Source organism: Bombina bombina, chromosome 6 (genome assembly GCF_027579735.1).
Source record: "Bombina bombina isolate aBomBom1 chromosome 6, aBomBom1.pri, whole genome shotgun sequence".
In the NCBI taxonomy this organism is placed as follows: domain Eukaryota; kingdom Metazoa; phylum Chordata; class Amphibia; order Anura; family Bombinatoridae; genus Bombina; species Bombina bombina.
The window spans coordinates 577,581,197-577,608,696 of NC_069504.1; the positions used below are offsets into that span (position 1 = coordinate 577,581,197).

The following is a 27,500-nucleotide window of genomic DNA, read 5'->3' on the forward strand; positions in this document are numbered from 1 at the left end:
ATCTACACATGTGAGTTTATCTCTGTATGTTTTATCCTTTTTGATACAGACTGCTTGCTATAGGAGGCACCTTGTTTGATCTGTATTTCAGGTGTGCTTCTGTATGCCTTGGTGTGAGCCTTTACTGTGCGATCCAGAGCTCCGTTATCTGGAGTTTCCCTTTTCCCCACAAAGATTGTCTGTCTTGCTACTTTGGTAAGGGGTTCTGCTGAGACACCATTGTTTGGTCTGATGTTGTAAGTAACATTATTGGCCTTAGTGCTTATTTACTTGTATTTGCCTTTAAGTGTGTGACCACTTGCTTTTTCATGGAGTCTAATCCCAGCAAACCTGTGACTGCCCAAGAAAATTCTTATTTAATGGTTTAAGGTATGTACTATTAATATTCTTATGTTTTTTGTACATTCCTTTTTTTAACTTTTTTCCACTTATATTATGCTCAGTACTTTGCTTTATTTTAGTCCTTAGCCTTGCACAATTTGCTTACTATGTTCAAATATTTGCTGGCAAGTATTGGGCAAATTTAAGGTGGAAGTTTTGCCACAAATCTTTCACCTGTGGATTCTGCCTAGTGTGATGTGATTTCTGACACCTTTTCTCATGTGATTTCTGACACCTTTTCTCAGTGGCGTCACTTTGAAATTCAAAGAAATACAATGTAGAGATGCATAGATTTTTTATTAGAGGGGCCAGTAGTTGTGAACATTAGTGGGACTGGGGAAATTGTAGACACTTAATTTCTTTCATGTAATTAGCAAGAGTCCATGAGCTAGTGACGTATGGGATATACATTCCTACCAGGAGGGGCAAAGTTTCCCAAACCTCAAAATGCCTATAAATACACCCCTCACCACACCCACAAATCAGTTTTACAAACTTTGCCTCCTATGGAGGTGGTGAAGTAAGTTTGTGCTAGATTCTACGTTGATATGCGCTCCGCAGCAGGTTGGAGCCCGGTTTTCCTCTCAGCGTGCAGTGAATGTCAGAGGGATGTGAGGAGAGTATTGCCTGTTTGAATTCAATGATCTCCTTCTATGGGGTCTATTTCATAGGTTCTCTGTTATCGGTCGTAGAGATTCATCTCTTACCTCCCTTTTCAGATCGACGATATACTCTTATATATATATATATATATATATATATATACCATTACCTCTGCTGATTTTCGTTTCAGTACTGGTTTGGCTTTCTACAAACATGTAGATGAGTGTCCTGGGGTAAGTAAGTCTTATTTTCTGTAACATTCTAAACTATGGTTGGGCACTTTTTTAATAAAGTTCTAAATATATGTATTCAAACATTTATTTGCCTTGACTCAGGATGTTCAACATTCCTTATTTTCAGACAGTCAGTTTCATATTTGGGATAATGCATTTGAATCAATCAATTTGACTTTTTTCCTGTGGGCTGTTAGGCTCGCGGGGGCTGAAAATGCTTCATTTTATTGCGTCATTCTTGGCGCAGACTTTTTTGGCGCAAAAATCTTTTCTGTTTCCGGCGTCATACGTGTCGCCGGAAGTTGACGTTTAGATAAGGTCTTTAAATCTCCTGTGGTTATTCCAGAAGTTTTTCCTGTTCCTGGTGCTATTTCTGAAGTAATTTCCAGAGAATGGAATAATTTGGGTAATTCATTTACTCCTTCTAAACGTTTTAAGCAATTATATCCTGTGCCATCCGACAGATTAGAATTTTGGGATAAAATCCCTAAAGTTGATGGGGCTATTTCTACCCTTGCTAAACGTACTACTATTCCTACGGCAGATGGTACTTCGTTTAAGTATCCTTTAGATAGGAAAATTGAATCCTTTCTCCTGTTAAGTGTAGTCAGTCCACGGGTCATCCATTACTTATGGGATATTAACTCCTCCCCAACAGGAAGTGCAAGAGGATCACCCAAGCAGAGCTGCTATATAGCTCCTCCCCTCTACGTCACACCCAGTCATTCTCTTGCACCCAACTAATAGATAGGATGTGTGAGAGGACTGTGGTGATTAAACTTAGTTTTTATATCTTCAATCAAAAGTTTGTTATTTTAAACGGCACCAGAGTGTGTTGTTTTCTTCTCAGGCAGAATTTGAAGAAGAATCTACCTGAGTTTTTTGTGTATGATCTTAGCGGACGTAACTAAGATCCATTTGCTGTTCTCGGCCATTCTGAGGAGTAAGGTAACTTCAGATCAGGGGACAGCGGGCAGGTTCACCTGCAAAGAGGTATGTTGCAGTATATTGTTTTCTAAGGAATGGAATTGACTGAGAAAATACTGCTAATACCGATATAATGTAAGTACAGCCTTAAATGCAGTAGTAGCAACTGGTATCAGGCTGATATGTATATATGTTTACACTTAAGTATTTCTGGGGAATGGCACTTCACTGGGAAAATACTGTATGCATATAACTTTTAGCCTAACTTGCAGTGTGAGCGACTAGCAGCAGGCTTTTAATGACATTTCATAAATTAGATTTTAAACGTTTGCTGGCATGTTAAATCGTTTAATTATCTGAGGTACTTGGTGAAAAATTGTTTTGGGCGTTATTTTCCACATGGCTGTCGTTTGTTTTAAATTAAAACAGTTTACTGAGCTTCCCTCACTGTTGTAGTGTGAGTGGGAGGGGCCTATTTTGGCGCTTTTACTACGCATCAGAAATTCAGTCACAGTCTGCCTTTTTCTCCCTGCATGATCCAGGACGTCTCCACAGAGCTCAGGGGTCTTCAAAACTAGTTTTGAGGGAGGTAATCACTCACAGCAGACCTGTGAGACTGTGCTTTGACTGTGATAAAAACGCTTATATTTTCAATTGTTATCCGTTTTTTCTGATATTAAGGGTTAATCATCCATTGCTAATGAGTGCAATCCTTTGCTAAATTTGGTTTCTATAACTAATCCGGTTCATTGTTATTCAACTGTGACAGTTTTTGTGTGCTTCTTAAAGGCACAGTAACGTTTTACATATTGCTTGTAAATTTAGTTGAAAAGTATTTCCAAGCTTGCTAGTCTAATTGCTAGTTTGTTTAAACATGTCTGACACAGAGGAATCTCTTTGTGCAATATGTTCAAAAGCCAAGGTGGAGCCCAATAGAAATTTATGTACTAATTGCATTGATGCTACTTTAAATAAAAGTCAATCTGTACATGTTAAGCAACATTCACCAGACAACGAGGGGGAAGTTATGCCGACTAACTTGCCTCACGTGTCAGTACCTGCATCTCCCGCTCAGGAGGTGCGTGATATTGTAACACCAAGTACATCAGGGCGGCCATTACAAATCACTCTACAAGACATGGCTAATGTTATGACTGAAGTTTTGTCTAAATTGCCAGAACTTAGGGGTAAACGAGATCACTCTGGGATGAGAACAGAGTACGCTGATAATGCTAGGGCCATGTCTGATACTGCGTCACAATTTGCAGAGCATGAGGACGGAGAGCTTCATTCTGCGGGTGACGGATCTGATCCAAATAAACTGGATTCAGACATTTCAAATTTTAAGTTTAAGCTGGAAAACCTCTGTGTATTACTAGGGGAGGTGTTAGCGGCTCTGAATGATTGTAACACAGTTGCAATCCCAGAGAAAATGTGTAGGTTGGATAAATATTTTGCGGTACCGACGAGTACTGACGTTTTTCCTATACCTAAGAGACTTACTGAAATTGTTACTAAGGAGTGGGATAGACCCGGTGTGCCTTTCTCACCCCCTCCTATATTCAGAAAAATGTTTCCAATAGACACCACCACACGGGACTTATGGCAAACGGTCCCTAAGGTGGAGGGAGCAGTTTCTACTTTAGCTAAGCGTACCACTATCCCGGTGGAGGATAATTGTGTTTTTTCAGATCCAATGGATAAAAAGTTAGAGGGTTACCGTAAGAAAATGTTTGTTCAACAAGGTTTTATATTACAAACCCTTGCATGCATTGCGCCTGTCACGGCTGCGGCAGCATTTTGGTTTGAGTCTCTGGAAGAGACCCTTGACTCAGCGCCATTAGATGAGATTTCACACAAGCTTAAAACCCTTAAGCTAGCTAATTCATTTATTTCTGATGCCGTAGTACATTTAACTAAACTTACGGCTAAGAATTCCGGATTCGCCATTCAGGCACGCAGAGCGCTGTGGCTAAAATCCTGGTCAGCTGATGTAACTTCTAAATCGAAATTACTTAACATACCTTTCAAGGGGCAGACTTTATTCGGGCCCGGTTTGAAAGAAATTATCGCTGATATTACGGGAGGTAAAGGCCATGCCCTGCCTCAAGACAGAGCCAAACCTAGGGCTAGACAGTCTAATTTTCGTGCCTTTCGTAACTTCAAGGCAGGAGCAGCATCAACTTCCTCTGCTCCAAAACAGGAAGGAGCTGTTGCTCGCTACAGACAAGGCTGGAAACCTAACCAGACCTGGAACAAGGGCAAGCAGGCCAGAAAACCTGCTGCTGCCCCTAAGACAGCATGAAGTGAGGGCCCCCGATCCGGAAACGGATCTAGTGGGGGGCAGACTCTCTCTCTTCGCCCAGGCTTGGGCAAGAGATGTCCAGGATCCCTGGGCGTTGGAGATCATATCTCAGGGATATCTTCTGGACTTTAAAGCTTCTCCTCCACAAGGGAGATTTCACCTTTCAAGGTTGTCAACAAACCAGATAAAGAAAGAGGCGTTTCTACGCTGTGTACAAGACCTTTTACTAATGGGAGTGATCCACCCAGTTCCGCGGTCGTAACACGGACAAGGGTTTTACTCAAATCTGTTTGTGGTTCCCAAAAAAGAGGGAACCTTCAGACCAATATTGGATTTAAAGATCATAAACAAATTCCTAAGAGTTCCATCGTTCAAAATGGAAACTATTCGGACAATCTTACCCATGATCCAAAGAGGTCAGTACATGACCACAGTGGATTTAAAGGATGCTTACCTTCACATACCGATTCACAGAGAACATTACCGGTATCTAAGGTTTGCCTTCCTAGACAGGCATTACCAGTTTGTAGCTCTTCCCTTCGGTTTCGCTACGGCTCCAAGAATCTTTACAAAGGTTCTGGGCTCTCTTCTGGCGGTACTAAGACCGCAAGGAATTTCGGTAGCTCCGTACCTAGACGACATTCTGATACAAGCGTCAAGCTTCCAAACTGCCAAGTCTCATACAGAGTTAGTACTGGCATTTCTAAGGTTGCATGGGTGGAAAGTGAACGAGGAGAAGAGTTCTCTCTTACCACTCACAAGAGTTCCCTTCTTGGGGACTCTTATAGATTCTGTAGAAATGAAAATTTACCTGACAGAGGACAGGTTAACAAAGCTTCTAAATGCTTGCCGTGTCCTTCATTCCATTCAACACCCGTGCATGGAGGTAATCGGCTTAATGGTAGCGGCAATGGACATAGTTCCTTTTGCACGCCTGCACCTCAGACCGCTGCAATTGTGCATGCTAAGTCAGTGGAATGGGGATAACTCAGATTTGTCCCCTACGCTGAATCTGGATCAAGAGACCAGAGATTCTCTTCTATGGTGGCTTTCTCGGCCACATCTGTCCAGGGGGATGCCCTTCAGCAGGCCAGACTGGACAATTGTAACAACAGACGCCAGCCTACTAGGTTGGGGCGCTGTCTGGAATTCCCTGAAGGCTCAGGGATCATGGACTCAAGAGGAGAGTCTCCTTCCAATAAACATTCTGGAATTGAGAGCAGTTCTCAATGCCCTTCTGGCTCGGCCTCAGTTAGCAACTCTGAGGTTCATCAGGTTTCAGTCGGATAACATCACGACTGTGGCTTACATCAACCATCAGGGAGGGACAAGGAGTTCCCTAGCGATGATGGAAGTATCAAAGATAATTCGCTGGGCAGAGTCTCACTCTTGCCACCTGTCAGCGATCCACATCCCAGGAGTGGAGAACTGGGAGGCGGATTTCCTAAGTCGCCAGACTTTTCATCCGGGGGAGTGGGAACTTCATCCGGAGGTCTTTGCCCAAATACTTCAACGTTGGGGCAAACCAGATATGGATCTCATGGCGTCTCGCCAGAACGCCAAGCTTCCTTGTTACGGGTCCAGGTCCAGGGACCCGGGAGCGGTCCTGATAGATGCCTTGACAGCACCTTGGACCTTCAGGATGGCTTATGTGTTTCCACCTTCCTGATGCTTCCTCGTTTGATTGCCAGGATCAAACAGGAGAAAGCATCGGTGATTCTAATAGCGCCTGCGTGGCCACGCAGGACCTGGTATGCAGATCTAGTGGACATGTCATCCTGTGCACCTTGGTCTCTGCCTCTGAGACAGGACCTTCTAATTCAGGGTCCTTTCAAACATCAAAATCTAATTTCTCTGAAGCTGACTGCATGGAAATTGAACGCTTGATTTTATCAAAGCGTGGATTTTCGGAGTCAGTAATTGATACCTTAATACAGGCTAGGAAACCTGTTACCAGGAAAATTTACCATAAGATATGGCGTAAATACTTACACTGGTGCGAATCCAAGAGCTACTCATGGAGTAAGGTTAGGATTCCTAGGATATTGTCTTTTCTACAAGAAGGTTTAGAAAAGGGTTTATCTGCAAGTTCTTTAAAGGGACAGATCTCAGCTCTGTCCATCCTTTTACACAAACGTCTGTCAGAAGTTCCAGACGTTCAGGCTTTTTGTCAGGCTTTGGCTAGAATTAAGCCTGTGTTTAAGACTGTAGCTCCACCGTGGAGCTTAAATTTAGTTCTTAACGTTTTACAGGGTGTTCCGTTTGAACCCCTTCATTCCATTGATATCAAGCTGTTATCTTGGAAAGTTCTGTTTTTAATGGCTATTTCCTCGGCTCGTAGAGTCTCTGAGTTATCAGCCTTACATTGTGATTCTCCTTATCTGATTTTTCATTCAGATAAGGTAGTTCTGCGTACTAAACCTGGGTTCTTACCTAAGGTAGTCACTAACAAGAATATAAATCAAGAGATTGTTGTTCCATCATTGTGCCCTAACCCTAACAATCTAGACGTAGTCCGTGCCCTGAAATTTTATTTACAGGCAACTAAAGATTTTCGCCAAACTTCTTCCCTGTTTGTCGTTTATTCTGGACAGAGGAGAGGTCAAAAAGCATCTGCTACCTCTCTATCCTTTTGGCTTCGTAGCATAATACGTTTAGCCTATGAGACTGCCGGACAGCAACCTCCTGAAAGGATTACAGCTCATTCTACTAGAGCTGCGGCTTCCACTTGGGCCTTTAAGAATGAGGCCTCTGAACAGATTTGCAAGGCTGCAACTTGGTCTTCTCTTCATACTTTTTCCAAATTTTACAAATTTGACACTTTTGCTTCTTCGGAGGCTGTTTTTGGGAGAAAGGTTCTTCAGGCAGTGGTTCCTTCCGTATAAAGAGCCTGCCTGTCCCTCCCGTCATCCGTGTACTTTAGCTTTGGTATTGGTGTCCCATAAGTAATGGATGACCCGTGGACTGACTACACTTAACAGGAGAAAACATAATTTATGCTCACCTGATAAATTCCTTTCTCCTGTAGTGTAGTCAGTCCACGGCCCGCCCTGTTTTTTATGGCAGGTCTAAATTTTTAAATTATACTCCAGTCACCACTGCACCCTATAGTTTCTCCTTTCTCGTTTGGTTTTCGGTCGAATGACTGGGTGTGACGTAGAGGGGAGGAGCTATATAGCAGCTCTGCTTGGGTGATCCTCTTGCACTTCCTGTTGGGGAGGAGTTAATATCCCATAAGTAATGGATGACCCGTGGACTGACTAGAAAGGAATTTATCAGGTATGCATAAATTATGTTTTCTAAGAAAAGCTTATCTGTGTTCAGGTAATCTTCTTAGACCTGCTATATCATTGGCTGATGTTGCTGCAGCTTCAACTTTTTGGTTGGAAACTTTAGCGCAACAAGTAACAGATCATGATTCTCATAATATTATTATTCTTCTTCAAAATGCTAATAATTTTATCTGTGATGCCATTTTTGATATTATCAGAGTTGATGTCAGGTTTATGTCTCTAGCTATTTTAGCTAGAAGAGCTTTATGGCTTAAAACTTGGAATGCTGATATGTCTTCTAAATCGACTCTACTTTCCCTTTCTTTCCAGGGTAATAAATTATTTGGTTCTCAGTTGGATTCTATTATCTCAACTGTTACTGGTGGGAAAGGAACTTTTTTACCACAGGATAAAAAATCTAAGGGTAAAAACAGGGCTAATAATCGTTTTCGTTCCTTTCGTTTCAACAAAGAACAAAAGCCTGATCCTTCATCCTCAGGAGCAGTTTCAGTTTGGAAACCATCTCCAGTCTGGAATAAATCCAAGCCTTCTAGAAAAGCAAAGCCAGCTTCTAAGTCCACATGAAGGTGCGGCCCTCATTCCAGCTCAGCTGGTAGGGGGCAGGTTACGTTTTTTCAAAGAAATTTGGATCAATTCTGTTCACAATCTTTGGATTCAGAACATTGTTTCAGAAGGGTACAGAATTGGTTTCAAGATAAGACCTCCTGCAAAGAGATTTTTTCTTTCCCGTGTCCCAGTAAACCCAGTGAAAGCTCAAGCATTTCTGAAATGTGTTTCAGATCTAGAGTCGGCTGGAGTGATTATGCCAGTTCCAGTTCTGGAACAGGGGCTGGGGTTTTATTCGAATCTCTTCATTGTACCAAAGAAGGAGAATTCCTTCAGACCAGTTCTGGATCTAAAAATATTGAATCGTTATGTAAGGATACCAACGTTCAAAATGGTAACTGTAAGGACTATCTTGCCTTTTGTTCAGCAAGGGCATTATATGTCTACAATAGATTTACAGGATGCTTATCTGCATATTCAGATTCATCCAGCTCACTATCAGTTCCTGATATTCTCTTTCCTGGACAAGCATTACCAGTTTGTGGCTCTGCCATTTGGCCTAGCTACAGCTCCAAGAATTTTTACAAAGGTTCTCGGTGCCCTTCTGTCTGTAATCAGAGAACAGGGTATTGTGGTATTTCCTTATTTGGACGATATCTTGGTACTTGCTCAGTCTTTACATTTAGCAGAATCTCATACGAATCGACTTGTGTTGTTTCTTCAAGATCATGGTTGGAGGATCAATTCACTAAAAAGTTCATTGATTCCTCAGACAAGGGTAACCTTTTTGGGTTTCCAGATAGATTCAGTGTCCATGACTCTGTCTTTGACAGACAAGAGACGCCTAAAATTGATTTCAGCTTGTCGAAACCTTCAGTCACAATCATTCCCTTCGGTAGCCTTATGCATGGAAATTCTAGGTCTTATGACTGCTGCATCGGACGCGATCCCCTTTGCTCGTTTTCACATGCGACCTCTTCAGCTCTGTATGCTTTAAAACCGATTGTACGACACTCTCTGACGTGGTGGACAGATCACCATCGTTTAATTCAGGGGGCTTCTTTTGTTCTTCCGACCTGGACTGTAATTTCAACAGATGCAAGTCTTACAGGTTGGGGAGCTGTGTGGGGGTCTCTGACAGCACAAGGGGTTTGGGAATCTCAGGAGGTGAGATTACCGATCAATATTTTGGAACTCCGTGCAATTTTCAGAGCTCTTCAGAGCTCTTCAGTCTTGGCCTCTTCTGAAGAGAGAATCGTTCATTTGTTTTCAGACAGACAATGTCACAACTGTGGCATACATCAATCATCAAGGAGGGACTCACAGTCCTCTGGCTATGAAAGAAGTATCTCAAATTCTGGTTTGGGCGGAATCCAGCTCCTGTCTAATCTCTGCGGTTCATATCCCAGGTATAGACAATTGGGAAGCGGATTATCTCAGTCGCCAAACGTTGCATCCGGGCGAATGGTCTCTTCACCCAGAGGTATTTCTTCAGATTGTTCAAATGTGGGAACTTCCAGAAATAGATCTGATGGCTTCTCATCTAAACAAGAAACTTCCCAGGTATCTGTCCAGATCCCGGGATCCTCAGGCGGAGGCGGTGGATGCATTATCACTTCCTTGGAAGCATCATCCTGCCTATATCTTTCCGCCTCTAGTTCTTCTTCCAAGAGTAATCTCCAAGATTCTGAAGGAATGCTCGTTTGTTCTGCTGGTAGCTCCGGCATGGCCTCACAGGTTTTGGTATGTGGATCTTGTCCGGATGGCCTCTTGCCAACCGTGGACTCTTCCGTTAAGACCAGACCTTCTGTCGCAAGGTCCTTTTTTCCATCAGGATCTCAAATCCTTAAATTTAAAGGTATGGAGATTGAACGCTTGATTCTTGGTCAAAGAGGTTTCTCTGACTCTGTGATTAATACTATGTTACAGGCTCGTAAATCTGTATCTAGAGAGATATATTATAGAGTCTGGAAGACTTCTATTTCTTGGTGTCTTTCTCATCATTTTTCTTGGCATTCTTTTAGAATTCCGAGAATTTTACAGTTTCTTCAGGATGGTTTAGATAAAGGTTTGTCCGCAAGTTCCTTGAAAGGTCAAATCTCTGCTCTTTTTCACAGAAAGATTGCTAATCTTCCTGATATTCATTGTTTTGTACACGCTTTGGTTCGTATAAAACCTGTCATTAAGTCAATTTCTCCTCCTTGGAGTTTGAATTTGGTTCTGGGGGCTCTTCAAGCTCCTCCTTTTGAACCTATGCATTCATTGGACATTAAATTACTTTCTTGGAAAGTTTTGTTCCTTTTGGCCATCTCTTCTGCCAGAAGAGTCTCGGAATTATCTGCTCTTTCTTGTGAGTCTCCTTTTCTGATTTTTCATCAGGATAAGGCGGTGTTGCGAACTTCTTTTGAATTTTTACCTAAGGTTGTGAATTCCAACAACATTAGTAGAGAAATTGTGGTTCCTTCATTATGTCCTAATCCTAAGAATTCTAAGGAGAGATCGTTGCATTCTTTGGATGTTGTTAGAGCTTTGAAATATTATGTTGAAGCTACTAAGTCTTTCCGAAAGACTTCTAGGCTATTTGTCATCTTTTCCGGTTCTAGAAAAGGCTAGAAAGCTTCTGCCATTTCTTTGGCATCCTGGTTGAAATCTTTAATTCATCATGCCTATGTTGAGTCGGGTAAAACTCCACCTCAAAGGATTACAGCTCATTCTACTAGGTCAGTTTCTACTTCCTGGGCGTTTAGGAATGAAGCTTCAGTTGATCAGATTTGCAAAGCAGCAACTTGGTCCTCTTTGCATACTTTTACTAAATTCTACCATTTTGATGTGTTTTCTTCTTCTGAAGCAGTTTTTGGTAGAAAAGTACTTCAGGCAGCGGTTTCAGTTTGAATCTTCTGCTTATGTTTTTCATTAAACTTTATTTTGGGTGTGGATTATTTTCAGCAGGAATTGGCTGTCTTTATTTTATCCCTCCCTCTCTAGTGACTCTTGCGTGGAAAGATCCACATCTTGGGTAGTCATTATCCCATACGTCACTAGCTCATGGACTCTTGCTAATTACATGAAAGAAAACATAATTTATGTAAGAACTTACCTGATAAATTCATTTCTTTCATATTAGCAAGAGTCCATGAGGCCCGCCCTTTTTTGTGGTGGTATGATTTTGTATAAAGCACAATTATTCCAATTCATTATTTTTTATGCTTTTCGCACTTTTTCTTATCACCCCACTTCCTGGCTATTCGTTAAACTGATTTGTGGGTGTGGTGAGGGGTGTATTTATAGGCATTTTGAGGTTTGGGAAACTTTGCCCCTCCTGGTAGGAATGTATATCCCATACGTCACTAGCTCATGGACTCTTGCTAATATGAAAGAAATGAATTTATCAGGTAAGTTCTTACATAAATTATGTTTTTTTTTCCGCTTGAGCCTGCGCCGCAATTTCCACAAATAGTTTTCCCGGCTGCTTTTGCTTGTTTGTACTTTGCTCCTCCCCTGCCCAATTTCACTATGAATGTTGTGGGCATGCCGTGGGGCTTGCAAAGTTGTGCTGCTAGTTGAAACCTGCATGCCTATCTGTGCTCACTGCTCAGTGATGTGTGGAGCAGTGGAGTCACTCACTGCTGTGCTGTCTCTAAATGGGAACCGGGAAATTGCGAGGGGGATGCCTGGCACCTGACCGCATGACTGTCTGACACTGTCTCTAAAGTGAAGGAGCCACGTATGATGCCCACCAGACCGGTACGGTTACGATACACTAAGTGCACACTGAAGAGGTAGGGGGGAGGTCAGGCGGAGGTCAGAGGTGATTGGCCATAAGAAGTGGTAGCCACGCGGCTCGGGGCTGTGCACTGACAGACTTGGAACAGAGTCAGAGAGCAGAATTTTCATAGTGATTTATTTTTAGAGTGAACTGTTTATCTTTCATTTGATGCTCTGCTGAGCCAGGAGCAGCTCTAGGCATGAGCTTTATAATTAATGGAGTGCAGTTTACATATTTCTTTCATGTAATTAGCAAGAGTCCATGAGCTAGTGACGTATGGGATATACATTCCTACCAGGAGGGGTAAAGTTTCCCAAACCTCAAAATGCCTATAAATACACCCCTCACCACACCCACAATTCAGTTTTACAAACTTTGCCTCCGATGGAGGTGGTGAAGTAAGTTTGTGCTAGATTCTACGTTGATATGCGCTCCGCAGCAAGTTGGAGCCCGGTTTTCCTCTCAGCGTGCAGTGAATGTCAGAGGGATGTGAGGAGAGTATTGCCTATTTGAATGCAGTGATCTCCTTCTAAGGGGTCTATTTCATAGGTTCTCTGTTATCGGTCGTAGAGATTCATCTCTTACCTCCCTTTTCAGATCGACGATATACTCTTATATATACCATTACCTCTGCTGATTCTCGTTTCAGTACTGGTTTGGCTATCTGCTATATGTAGATGAGTGTCCTGGGGTAAGTAAGTCTTATTTTCTGTGACACTCCTAGCTATGGTTGGGCACTTTGTTTATAAAGTTCTAAATATATGTATTCAAACATTTATTTGCCTTGACTCAGAATGTTCAACTTTGTTTATAAAGTTCTAAATATATGTATTCAAACATTTATTTGCCTTCACTCAGAATATTCAACTTTCCTTATTTTCAGACAGTCAGTTTCATATTTGGGATAATGCATTTTAATTTAACATTTTTCTTACCTTAAAATTTGACTTTTTCCCTGTGGGCTGTTAGGCTCGCGGGGGCTGAAAATGCTTCATTTTATTGCGTCATTCTTGGCGCGGACTTTTTTGGCGCAAAAATTCTATTTCCGTTTCCGGCGTCATACGTGTCGCCGGAAGTTGCGTCATTTTTTGACGTTATTTTGCGCCAAAATGTCGGCGTTCCGGATGTGGCGTCATTTTTGGCGCCAAAAAGCATTTAGGCGCCAAATAATGTGGGCGTCTTATTTGGCGCGAAAAAATATGGGCGTCACTTTTGTCTCCACATTATTTAAGTCTCATTTTTTATTGCTTCTGGTTGCTAGAAGCTTGTTCTTTGGCATTTTTTCCCATTCCTGAAACTGTCATTTAAGGAATTTGATCAATTTTGCTTTATATATATATGTTGTTTTTTCTCTTACATATTGCAAGATGTCTCACGTTGCATCTGAGTCAGAAGATACTACAGGAAAATCGCTGTCAAGTGCTGAATCTACCAAAGCTAAGTGTATCTGCTGTAAACTTTTGGTAGCTATTCCTCCAGCTGTTGTTTGTATTGATTGTCATGAAAAACTTGTTAAAGCAGATAATATTTCCTTTAGTAAAGTACCATTGCCTGTTGCAGTTCCTTCAACATCTAAGGTGCAGAATGTTCCTGATAATATAAGAGATTTTGTTTCTGAATCCATAAAGAAGGCTATGTCTGTTATTTCTCCTTCTAGTAAACGTAAAAAATCTTTTAAAACTTCTCTCCCTACAGATGAATTTTTAAATGAACATCATCATTCTGATTCTGATGATTCCTCTGGTTCAGAGGATTCTGTCTCAGAGGTTGATGCTGATAAATCTTCATATTTATTTAAAATGGAATTTATTCGTTCTTTACTTAAAGAAGTACTAATTGCTTTAGAAATAGAGGATTCTGGTCCTCTTGATACTAATTCTAAACGTTTAGATAAGGTATTTAAAGCTCCTGTGGTTATTCCAGAAGTTTTTCCTGTTTCTAATGCTATTTCTGCAGTAATTTCCAAAGAATGGGATAATTTGGGTAATTCATTTACTCCTTCTAAACGTTTTAAGCAATTATATCCTGTGCCGTCTGACAGATTAGAATTTTGGGACAAGATCCCTAAAGTTGATGGGGCTATTTCTACCCTTGCTAAACGTACTACTATTCCTACCTCAGATGGTACTTCGTTTAAGGATCCTCTAGATAGGAAAATTGAGTCCTTTCTAAGAAAAGCTTATCTGTGTTCAGGTAATCTTCTTAGACCTGCTATATCTTTGGCTGATGTTGCTGCAGCTTCAACTTTTTGGTTGGAAACTTTAGCGCAACAAGTAACACATCGTGATTCTCATGATATTATTCTTCTTCTTCAGCATGCTAATAATTTTATCTGTGATGCCATTTTTTGATATTATCAGAGTTGATGTCAGGTTTATGTCTCTAGCTATTTTAGCTAGAAGAGCTTTATGGCTTAAAACTTGGAATGCTGATATGGCTTCTAAATCAACTTTACTTTCCATTTCTTTCCAGGGTAACAAATTATTTGGTTCTCAGTTGGATTCCATTATTTCAACTGTTACTGGTGGGAAAGGAACTTTTTTTACCACAGGATAAAAAATCTAAAGGTAAAAACAGGGCTAATAATCGTTTTCGTTCCTTTCGTTTCAACAAAGAACAAAAGCCTGATCCTTCATCCTCAGGAGCAGTTTCAGTTTGGAGACCATCTCCAGTCTGGAATAAATCCAAGCCAGCTAGAAAGGCAAAGCCTGCTTCTAAGTCCACATGAAGGTGCGGCCCTCATTCCAGCTCAGCTGGTAGGGGGCAGGTTACGTTTTTTCAAGGAAATTTGGATCAATTCTGTTCACAATCTTTGGATTCAGAGCATTGTTTCAGAAGGGTACAGAATTGGTTTCAAGTTGAGACCTCCTGCAAAGAGATTTTTTCTTTCCCGTGTCCCAGTAAATCCAGTAAAAGCTCAAGCATTTCTGAAATGTGTTTCAGATCTAGAGTTGACTGGAGTAATTATGCCAGTTCCAGTTCCGGAACAGGGGATGGGGTTTTATTCAAATCTCTTCATTGTACCAAAGAAGGAGAATTCTTTCAGACCAGTTCTGGATCTAAAAATATTGAATCGTTATGTAAGGATACCAACGTTCAAGATGGTAACTGTAAGGACTATCTTACCTTTTGTTCAGCAAGGGAATTATATGTCCACAATAGATTTACAGGATGCATATCTGCATATTCCGATTCATCCAGATCATTATCAGTTCCTGAGATTCTCGTTTCTGGACAAGCATTACCAGTTTGTGGCTCTGCCGTTTGGCCTAGCTACAGCTCCAAGAATTTTTACAAAGGTTCTCGGTGCCCTGCTGTCTGTAATCAGAGAACAGGGTATTGTGGTATTTCCTTATTTGGACGATATCTTGGTACTTGCTCAGTCTTTACATTTAGCAGAATCTCATACGAATCGACTTGTGTTGTTTCTTCAAGATCATGGTTGGAGGATCAATTTACCAAAAAGTTCTTTGATTCCTCAGACAAGGGTAACCTTTCTGGGTTTCCAGATGGATTCAGTGTCCATGACTCTGTCTTTAACAGACCAGAGACGTCTAAAGTTGATTACAGCTTGTCGAAACCTTCAGTCACAATCATTCCCTTCGGTAGCCTTATGCATGGAAATTCTAGGTCTTATGACTGCTGCATCGGACGCGATCCCCTTTGCTCGTTTTCACATGCGACCTCTTCAGCTCTGTATGCTGAAGCAATGGTGCAAGGATTACACGAAGATATCTCAATTAATATCTTTAAAACCGATTGTTCGACACTCTCTAACATGGTGGACAGATCACCATTGTTTAATTCAGGGGGCTTCTTTTGTGCTTCCGACCTGGACTGTAATTTCAACAGATGCAAGTCTCACAGGTTGGGGAGCTGTGTGGGGATCTCTGACGGCACAAGGAGTTTGGGAATCTCAGGAGGTGAGATTACCGATCAATATTTTGGAACTCCGTGCAATTTTCAGAGCTCTTCAGTTTTGGCCTCTTCTGAAGAGAGAATCGTTCTCGAATTTTGGTTTGGGCGGAATCCAGCTCCTGTCTAATCTCTGCGGTTCATATCCCAGGTGTAGACAATTGGGAAGCGGATTATCTCAGTCGCCAAACGTTGCATCCGGGCGAATGGTCTCTTCACCCAGAGGTATTTCTTCAGATTGTTCAAATGTGGGAACTTCCAGAAATAGATCTGATGGCGTCTCATCTAAACAAGAAACTTCGCAGGTATCTGTCCAGATCCCGGGATCCTCAGGCGGAGGCAGTGGATGCATTATCACTTCCTTGGAAGTATCATCCAGCCTATATCTTTCCTCCTCTAGTTCTTCTTCCAAGAGTAATCTCCAAGATTCTGAAGGAATGCTCGTTTGTTCTGCTGGTAGCTCCGGCATGGCCTCACAGGTTTTGGTATGCGGATCTTGTCCGGATGGCCTCTTGCCAACCGTGGACTCTTCCGTTAAGACCAGACCTTCTGTCACAAAGTCCTTTTTTCCATCAGGATCTGAAATCCTTAAATTTAAAGGTATGGAGATTGAACGCTTGATTCTTGGTCAAAGAGGTTTCTCTGACTCTGTGATTAATACTATGTTACAGGCTCGTAAATCTGTATCTCGAGAGATATATTATAGAGTCTGGAAGACTTATATTTCTTGGTGTCTTTCTCATCATTTTTCCTGGCATTCTTTTAGAATACCGAGAATTTTACAGTTCCTTCAGGATGGTTTAGATAAGGGTTTGTCCGCAAGTTCTTTGAAAGGACAAATCTCTGCTCTTTCTGTTCTTTTTCACAGAAAGATTGCTATTCTTCCTGATATTCATTGTTTTGTACAAGCTTTGGTTTGTATAAAACCTGTCATTAAGTCAATTTCTCCTCCTTGGAGTTTGAATTTGGTTCTGGGAGCTCTTCAAGCTCCTCCGTTTGAACCTATGCATTCATTGGACATTAAATTACTTTCTTGGAAAGTTTTGTTCCTTTTGGCCATCTCTTCTGCCAGAAGAGTTTCTGAATTATCTGCTCTTTCTTGTGAGTCTCCTTTTCTGATTTTTCATCAGGATAAGGCGGTGTTGCGAACTTCTTTTGAATTTTTACCTAAAGTTGTGAATTCCAACAACATTAGTAGAGAAATTGTGGTTCCTTCATTATGTCCTAATCCTAAGGATTCTAAGGAGAAATCGTTGCATTCTTTGGATGTTGTTAGAGCTTTGAAATATTATGTTGAAGCTACGAAATCTTTTCGTAAGACTTCTAGTCTATTTGTTATCTTTTCCGGTTCTAGAAAAGGCCAGAAAGCTTCTGCCATTTCTTTGGCATCTTGGTTGAAATCTTTAATTCATCTTGCCTATGTTGAGTCGGGTAAAACTCCGCCTCAGAGGATTACAGCTCATTCTACTAGGTCAGTTTCTACTTCCTGGGCGTTTAGGAATGAAGCTTCGGTTGACCAGATCTGCAAAGCAGCAACTTGGTCCTCTTTGCATACTTTTACTAAATTCTACCATTTTGATGTATTTTCTTCTTCTGAAGCAGTTTTTGGTAGAAAAGTACTTCAGGCAGCGGTTTCAGTTTGAATCTTCTGCTTATGTTTTTCGTTAAACTTTATTTTGGGTGTGGATTATTTTCAGCAGGAATTGGCTGTCTTTATTTTATCCCTCCCTCTCTAGTGACTCTTGTGTGGAAAGATCCACATCTTGGGTAGTCATTATCCCATACGTCACTAGCTCATGGACTCTTGCTAATTACATGAAAGAAAACATAATTTATGTAAGAACTTACCTGATAAATTCATTTCTTTCATATTAGCAAGAGTCCATGAGGCCCGCCCTTTTTTTGTGGTGGTTATGATTTTGTATAAAGCACAATTATTCCAATTCCTTATTTTATATGCTTTCGCACTTTTTTTATCACCCCACTTCTTGGCTATTCGTTAAACTGAATTGTGGGTGTGGTGAGGGGTGTATTTATAGGCATTTTGAGGTTTGGGAAACTTTGCCCCTCCTGGTAGGAATGTATATCCCATACGTCACTAGCTCATGGACTCTTGCTAATATGAAAGAAATGAATTTATCAGGTAAGTTCTTACATAAATTATGTTTTTGTATGTTTGTGTGTGTGCCTGAGTGTTTGTGTGTGTGCCTGAGTGTTTGTGTGTGTGCCTGAGTGTTTGTGTGTGTGCCTGAGTGTTTGTGTGTGTGCCTGAGTGTTTGTGTGTGTGCCTGTGTATGTTTGTGTGTGTGCCTGTGTATGTTTGTGTGTGTGCCTGTGTATGTTTGTGTGTGTGCCTGTGTATGTTTGTGTGTGTGCCTGTGTATGTTTGTGTGTGTGCCTGTGTATGTTTGTGTGTGTGCCTGTGTATGTTTGTGTGTGTGTGCCTGTGTATGTTTGTGTGTGTGCCTGTGTATGTTTGTGTGTGTGCCTGTGTATGTATGTGTGTGTGCCTGAGTGTTTGTGTGTGTGTCTGTGTTTGTGTGTGTGCCTGAGTGTTTTTTGTGTGTCAGTGTTTTTTGTGTGTCAGTGTTTTTTGTGTGTGTCAGTGTTTTTTGTGTGTGTGTCAGTGTTTTTTGTGTGTGTGTCAGTGTTTTTTGTGTGTGTGTCAGTGTTTTTTGTGTGTGTGTCAGTGTTTTTTGTGTGTGTCAGTGTTTTTTGTGTGTGTCAGTGTTTTTTGTGTGTGTCAGTGTTTTTTGTGTGTGTCAGTGTTTTTTGTGTGTCAGTGTTTTTTTGTGTGTCAGTGTTTTTTTGTGTGTGTGTCAGTGTTTTTTTTGTGTGTGTCAGTGTTTTTTTTGTGTGTGTCAGTGTTTTTTTGTGTGTGTCAGTGTTTTTTTTGTGTGTGTCAGTGTTTTTTTGTGTGTGTGTCAGTGTTTTTTTGTGTGTGTCAGTGTTTTTTTGTGTGTGTGTCAGTGTTTTTTTGTGTGTGTGTCAGTGTTTTTTTGTGTGTGTGTCAGTGTTTTTTTGTGTGTGTGTCAGTGTTTTTTTGTGTGTGTGTCAGTGTTTTTTTGTGTGTGTGTCAGTGTTTTTTTGTGTGTGTGTCAGTGTTTTTTTGTGTGTGTGTCAGTGTTTTTTTGTGTGTGTGTCAGTGTTTGTGTGCATCGGAGTGTGTTTTTATGTGTGTCTGAGTGTGTATGTGTTTTTGTGTGTCTGCTTTCTGTCCATTGGAGAAGTTTGCCTTTTTTATGAAATCCTCTTCTTGCAGTAAAAAAAAAAAAAACATTAGTGGGGACACACACCATAACTTTCTGCACCGGATGACACCAACCCTAGTGACGCCACTGCCTTTTCTGAAGGGGAATTTTTGATTTAGATGCACCAATTACATTTGACTTTGCTGATTTAAGTGACTTAATTAAAGCTATTAAAGATACTTTGGGGTAGAGGATTAGCAGACCCATGTTTATTCAGATTGGTTCAAGCCTAAGCCGGAGCCTAATAATAATTTCTACAGACACAGGAAAAGTAACTCTATTTGTCTGCCTTTGTTAAGAAATAAAAGCAGCTTGGTATACCAGAGAAAATGTATAAACTGTTTCCATTACCTAATCCTATACATACTCAATTTTCAAGTTCTCCTAAAGTGGGTGCTGCTATTTCCAGATTTTTCCTACCGATAATGCTAGTACATTTTAAAGATGTTATGGATAAAAAATGGAGCAAAGTTTTAAGAAGCTGTATTTACAGCAAGGGACTATGTTCCATACTATCATGTTTTTTTGTTCTGAAGGATACTGATGTTTGGTTCAATGTTAATCAAAATGTACCTGAAACTAAAGCTATTATGCCTTTTTCTTAATATGAGGAGAGTCCACGGCTTCATTCCTTGTGGGAAATACTCAACATGGCCACCAGGAGGAGGCAAAGACACCCCAGCCTAAGGCTTAAATACCTCCCCCACTTCCCTCATCCCCCAGTCATTCTTTGCCTTTCGTCACAGGAGGTTGGCAGAGAAGTGTCAGAAGATACAGAGTAGTTCCTAATGGAGGGTAGTATCCTTCGGAATGGGACTGGAGTTTTAAGTAGTCTTGTCAGCCTCGGTGAGAACATTGACGAAAGTTAGGGTCTGGAGATGCAGGGAGAGTCGTCCTGCGAACCCATTCAGATTTGTATCAACAGCTCTAAGCAATCAGTGTTGACTAGTTTCACTGCCTGCTTCTATCACTCAAGTCCATGTCAGGAGCGATGCTACAAGACTGTCAAACTTGAAAGGCCGTGTTTCTGTTCCATGGCTAGATTCCGGTAAGATTGTTTCATTTTTTTATACACATATGATAACGCAAGAAGACAGGGTCACAGTGTGACTCCTTTTATCTGAATGGAATCATGGGTTAATGTCTCCGGAAAGGGGTTATTGAGCAGGGGGGATTAATCACATATTATAAATATTGTGTTTATGGTGTGAGATGAGGCTCAGGCAGATGTTGTAACGTACAGGTTTTACTTTCACTTGGAGAGCTGCGCAGCCTGTTAGGCTTGGTGCGCTTTCAGTGGTGCAGGGGCGGTCCTGCATGGCGCACCACGTGACTGTGTGTGGTCACATTGATTCTCTTCTTCCTGACCGTGCGGTTGTCTGGAGACGAAGCGGTTTCTGTTTAGTGCCTGGGTCATAGGAGGTGGTGAGTGCCCCATCCATTGGGGGTATAAAGGTGCCATTTATCTTTGTCTATTGTCCTATTTATTAGCGCAAGCTGTGGAGGACTCTGATACATTAGAGGGTACTCCCTCTTTACCTAAATCGAATGCCTGTCTATATTGTGAGGAAGGCCACGGTATACCTGCCTGCTCAATTATGTTCCACATGCCTTGATAAAGTAATTATATCAACAAAAGCTAATATGTTTAGTACTACCGAGCCTTCTACCTCTGAGGAGTCTCCATCTCGTTAGGTGTGTACCCTGCAGTCATCTCCTAATACACATGCAGCTTCCCATAGCACTCCTATTCCTTCATCTGGAGGGGCCCTTTTACCGCCAGACTTTACTGAACAGTTACAGACGGCAGTGTCTGCAGCCTTTAGTGCTTTACCTCGGCTTGCTAAGCGCAAGCCAAGGGTTAAATATTGCTATCCTTCCCAGGGGTCATCTACTAGCTTATTTGATTTATCTGATACAAGATTATCCTATGATGAAGATGCCTCTGATACTTCAGAGAATGCTCTTTCTGGGTCGGAATCTGCGGCCTCAAAGCTTCTGGTTGTGGAGGAACCAGACTTTAGATTTATTATTGAACACTTATGCTTTCTGCTGAAGGAAGTTTTGGCTACTTTAGAGGTTCCAAAACCTAAATTACCTGAGGATCCTTGTATTCCTAAATTAGATAAGGTCTACGAGGACTGGGTTATACCACAGACTTTCCCGGTTCCCGTAAAGATGGCGAACATTATTAAGAATTAATGGGAAAGACTTGTTTCTTCTTTTTCCCCTTCTTCCTTTAAGAAATTGTTCCCGGTTCTGGACTCTCAGTTGGGGTTATGGGGTCATTCCCTAAAGTAGATGGTGCTATCTCCACACTTGCTAAGCGCACTACTGTCCCTCTTGAGGATAGTTTGTCGTTTAAGGAGCCCATGAAGAAAGTTTAAGAAACTGGAAACTCTCTATTAAGAAAGATGTTTCAGCATACAGAATATTTGTTTCAACCGGCAGCGCCTGTTGCTGCGGTTGCGGGAGTGCCTTCCTACTAAGTTGATCGAGGTGGAGGGTCCCCTCGACACGATCCAGGAAAGAATTAAGGCCTTAAGGGTAGCTAATTCTTTAATTTGTGATGCAAATATGCAGATTATTCACCTGAATGCCAAGGCTTCAGGTTTTTCTGTACTAGCCCGTAGGCCACTCTGGCTGAAGTCTTGGTCTGTGGATATGACTTCGAAGTCTAGTCTTCTTTCCCTCCCATTTAAGGGGAAATATTTTTTTTGTGCCTGGACTCAATCATATCCACGGTTACTGGAGGCAAAGGTGCCTTTTTACCACAGGATAAGAAGAACAAACCTAAGGGACAAGGTCCTAATTTTTGTCCCGTTCGTTCAGACAAATCCCAACGTCAGCAGCCCTCTGCAAAGCCAGAGCAGTCCAAGGGAAACTTCCTCAATCCTGGAAAAAATCCAAGCAGAATAAGAAGCCCACCGAGTCAAAGTCGGCAAGGGGCGGCCCCCGATCCGGCTTTGGATCTGGTAGGAGGCAGACTGTCACTCTTTTCAGAAGCTTGGTTTGGGGACCTGTAAGACCCGTGGGTACTGGAGGTCATCGCTCAGGGATACAGGATAGGTTTTAAGTCTCACCCTCCCAATTCTCTTATCAATTCTAGGGTATGTGAGGGATCTCTCCGCCCTGGGGGTCATTGTACCGGTACTTCCAGTAGAGCGAGGTCTGGGATACTACTCAAACCTGTTTGTGGTCCCAAAGAAGGAGGGTACTTTTCATTCAATTCCGGACCTAAAACAAATTCCTGTCTGTCCCCTTGTTCAAGATGGAGATAAGGTCCATTCTTCCTTTAGTCCAGGAAGGACAATTCATGACAACGATAGACCTGAAAAATGCCTACCTTCATGTCCCTATTCACAAGGAACACTTCAAATTCCTAAGATTTGCGTTCCTGGACCAGCACTTCCAGTTTATTGCACTTCCGTTTGGTCTAGCTACTGCTCCAAGAGTTTTTACCAAGGTTCTAGGGGCTCTGCTCACAGTGGCCAGAACCAGAGGGATAGCAGTGGTGCCATACTTAGACAATATTCTGGTTCAGACACTATCCTGTCATCTGGCAGAAGACAATTCGAAAGCCCTTCTTTCTCTTCTTCAATCTCATGGATGGAAGATAAACTTAGAAAAGAGTTCTCTTATTCCCTGTACCAGGGTGGAATTCCTGAGTACGATAATATACTCCATATCGATGAGGATATTTCTTACAGACCAGAGACGTTGCAAGCTAACTTCCAATTGTCTTGCCCTCCAGACCTTCTTAAGGCCCTCTGTGGCTCTGTGTATGGAGGTAATTGGTCTCATGGTGTCTTGCATGGACATCATTCCTTTTGCCAGATTCCATCACAGGCCTCTCCAGCTATGCATGCTGAGATAGTGGAACGGAGATCATTCAGCTCTGTCTCAACAGATTTCTCAGGACAACCGGTCGAGAGAATGGTGGCTCTGTCCAGATCACCTGTCCCAAGGGACATTCTTATTGAGACCATCCTGGGAGATTGTGACTACAGACGCAAGTCTTACAGGATGGGGAGCTTGGAACTTTGAGCCATTTTCAATGCTCTGAAGGCTTGGCCTCTTCTGAGTTTTGACCCAGTTTATCAGATTCCAATCGGACAACATAACCTCGGTGACTTACATCAGCCATCAGGGGGGAACGAGGAGCTCCCTAGCAATGAAGGAAGTATCTCGGATTCTGGAATGGGCGGAGGCCCACAACTGCTTGCTGTCAACGATCTACATTCCGGCTGTGGACAACTGGGAAGCGGATTTCCTGAGCAGACAATCCTTTCACCAAGCTAACCAGATATGGGTCGCGGTCCAAGGATCCTCAGGCGGAGCCAATAGATGCATTAGCAGTGCCTTGGAAGTTCATTCTGATCTACATTTTTTCCCCGTTACCACTTCTCCCTCGTGTAGTGGCCCGCATCAAGCAAGCTTCAGTGATTCTAATAGCTCCATCGAGGCCACGAAGGATATGGTTTGTGGACCTGGTGGGGATGTCATCATCTCCTCCATGGAGGTTACCTTGTCGCAGGGATCTGCTGGAACAAGGTCATTTTGTTCATCAAAATCTAGATTCTCTAAGGCTGACTGCGTGGAGATTGAACGCTTCGTCCTAGCCAAGAGAGGTTTTTCTGAAAGAGTTATATTGATACTCTCATTCAAGGTCGTCAGCTGGTGTGAAGAGCGGGGATTCCCCTGGCATAAGGTCAGGGTTTCTAGGATTCTTTACTTTCTCCAGAATGGTCTGGAGAAGGGCCTTTCTGCTAGCTCCCTTAAGGGACAGATTTCGGTCCTGTCTGTTTTACTGCACAAGAGGCTTGCTGAGCTACTAGATGTCCAGTCTTTTGTTCAGGCTCTGACTAGAATCAGGCCTGTGTTTAGATCTAGTGCTCCTCCTTGGAGTTTAATTCTTGTTCTTAAAGTTTTGCAGAATGCTCCGTTTGAGCCTATGCTTGTAGTTGACATTAAATTACTGTCTTGGAAGGTTATTTTTCTACTGGCTATTGCCTCGGCACGCAGAGTATCTGAGATGGCTGCCTTGCAATGTGAGCCTCCTTATCTAGTATTCCATACTGATAAGGCTGTTCTTCATACTGGGTTAGGTTTTCTGCCTAAGGTTGTTTCAGATCGCAACATCAATCAGGAGATTGTGGTTCCTTCCCTGTGTCCTAATTCTTCTTTGAAGGAGCGGTTACTTCATAATTTGGATGTGGTTGGGGCCTTGAAGTTCTATCTCCAGGCTATGAAAGAGTTTAGACAGACTTCTTCCTTGTTTGTTGTCTATTCTGGGAAGCGTAAGGGGCAAAAAGCCTCGTCCACTTCCTTGTCCTTTTGGTTGAGAAGCATTATTCACTTAAGTGTATGAGACAGCAGGACATAAGCCTCCTCAGAGGATTAAGGCTCATTCAACTAGAGCTGTGGCTTCCTCTTGGGCCTTCAAGAAGGAGGCCTCTATGGATCAGATTTGTAGGGCGGCTACCTGGTCTTCCTTACATACCTTTTCAAAATTTTACAAGTTTGATGTTTTTGCTTCGGCTGAAGCAGCTTTAGGGAGAAAGGGTTTTACAGACTGTGGTGCCCTCAGAATAGAGTCCGCCTTTTCTTTTACCCTCCCGTTTCATTCAGTGTCCTCTAGAGCTTGGGTATATGTTTCCCACAAGTAAGCAATGAAGCCGTGGACTCTCCTCATATTAAAAAGGAAAACATAAATTATGCTTACCAGATAATTTTGTTTCCTTCTGTATGAGGAGAGTCCACGGCTCCCGCCCGCATTCTCCATTGGGCGGACCTACATTTTTGTTTTGTTCTTCTGGCACCATGTATACCCTGATATTTCTCCTACTGTTCCTTGTTACCTTCGGCAGAATGACTGGGGGATGAGGGAAGTGGGGGTGGTATTTAAGCCTTTGGCTGGGGTGTCTTTGCCTCCTCCTGGTGGCCAGGTTCAGTATTTCCCACAAATAAGGAATGAAGCTGTGGACTCTCCTCATACAGAAGGAAACAAAATTATCTGGTAAGCATTATTTGTTTTTCTTCAAAGATGCTGGAATTTAACGCTAAGTCTTTGCCTAAGCTAATCTCTCGAGAAGAGCTTAATGGCTGCGTCACTGGGTGGCAGATGCTGTTTGGTAAGCAATTGGAAAATGTATTTTCCAAAAACTTTGAAGGTAAGAGTCATTTTCTTACACAAGCTACTAGGATTCATAAGAATCCTTCATTTGCTCATAGACAGCTATCTCAATATCAGAATTTTAATTCCCATTATAGTAAGGATTCATTTCACTTTCTGAGAGGCAAGCAAGAGGTAAAGGCTATGGGGAATACTTTCCAACCCACTAGTAAAAGAAGCCTGTCCAAACTAATTTTCTTGAGTGCGGACAGACTCTCCAGTTTCAGGGAGGTTTGGGTATTGAGTATTTTGTATTACTAGGTCCGCAATCTACTTTGGACTGGATATTTTCTACACTTCAAGTTGAAACCTTCCCTTCCTCACTTGGCGACATCGCCACTCCTGAGAGATCCCTCAAAACCACAAGCAATTTATCAGTTTGTCGACAAGCTCCTTTGCAATCAGATGATGCAGGAGGTACCAAAGCATCTTCACAAATAGGGATTTTACTCTCCCCTTTTTCTTATAAGGATAAAAGACAACTAGTGGAGACTGATTCTAGATCTTTCTAAAACTTGAATACCTTTCTGGTGGTTCAAGGCTTCTTCATTTGAATCCTTAATTTCAGTCATCCATATTCCCATTGCATAGTCACTCATAATTTATTTAATGTTTGCAGTTGGAGACCATTACTTCCAGTTTGCAGCTCTGCCCTTCTGCATTTCTATGACCTTTATGCTCAGGCAGTATGGGAGAAACACACTCGGGTTTTGGTCCATTTTCAAAGTTTCCTCTCAGGAAAAATGGTACGTTTGGCAGACAATAGATCAGTGACTGACTTCCTGTCCCTTCTTGAAATTGAATATAAGCAGACAGTCCTGAAGGATGTCTCTCCAATCTTTGTGTGGACCCAACACAATCTTCATTTATTGACGGCTGTCCACATTCCAGGTTCCTTGAATGTCAGTGTCAGCAGAAAACAGATTTTGCACCAGGATTTAAAGAATTTTAGTTTTTGTCCCACTCCAAAATTGCTTATGGTCTCCTTTTGTGAGTATTAGTTCCCAGGAGTGGAATCGTTTGTGGACTCACACCTTATGAAAGAAAACATAATTAATGCTTTCCTGATAAATTAATTTGTTTCATGGTGGTGAGAGTCCAAGAGGGCCACCCATTTTTTATTTTATGTAATTTAATTTTTTTTCTGGTGGCAGTTCTAGTTTACATATTTTTCCCCCTGCTTTGTCATTTCCTGCTTTTCTACATTTTGCTTGGCTATACATCAGACTAGCATACAGAGAGATGGGAGGGATTAAGTGCTCTTGGAGTTTGGGAATCCTTGCCTCCTCCTACTGGTCAGGAGTTATAATCCCAACATGAAATAAATTTATCAGGTAAGCATAAATTGTTTTCTTGCTTCCAGAGGCATCTTTCTTGCCAGCAAGCATTAGTAAAAACTGAATGTTTTAAATTAAATTTTAATAGCTTTACTTAACATGTGCAGGCAAAATATGCTTACATGTTTATTGATCTTTTATATACTTTTGTAAGGCAGAGATTATTTAAATTCCATTTTTTCCCCTGCAAAATATATTCTTATTTTTAGATACTGATTTTTATAGGTAACTTGTATAGAATCCAATATGTGGTCGCTTGGAAGGCTGTTGGGTAAAGAAATTATGCTTAAATTTAAAGAGTACAAACATTCACAATTGAGGTTTAGCGTGATAGTTGTTTGAAAAAGTTATGTAAGATTATGTTTGACATTAGCAACAACCACATTTTTGCATGGATTGTTTTAGTGCTGTCTTTTAGGGGGTATATAAACTGTTTTTTTCTGATGTGCTGAAATGTTTTGTTTTTCTCAGAGCCAAAGCCAGTATATGCACAGCCTGGACAACCAGATGTGGATTTACCAGTCAGTCCATCAGATGGACCTTTTCCCAATTCTACACATGAAGATGGCATACTTAGGTAATTTAAGCACCTACCTATAGGAGATAAACATTTTTTTTTTTTTTATCATTTATTAAAAAAAAAAGAAAACAAGCATGCTCAAAGCCTGATTTATAAAGCTTTTCTTAGTTAGGTGTCAGTTAAAGAGCCAGTAAAGCCAAAAAATAAACTTAAATGGAGTGAATAGAGCAAAGGGTTGCCACATCAAT

General features: G+C 41.6%; 1 protein-coding gene across 1 annotated transcript in view; it reads left to right on the forward strand.

Moving 5' to 3' along the window:
* The window catches only part of TJP1 (tight junction protein 1), a gene marked incomplete in the record, with an annotated part of 489,926 nt that overhangs the window by 274,242 nt on the left and 188,184 nt on the right, over positions 1 to 27,500 (forward strand). Inside the window, 1 exon segment of the mRNA XM_053717550.1 lies at positions 27,204 to 27,309. Coding sequence (XP_053573525.1) covers positions 27,204 to 27,309 — 106 coding nt within the window.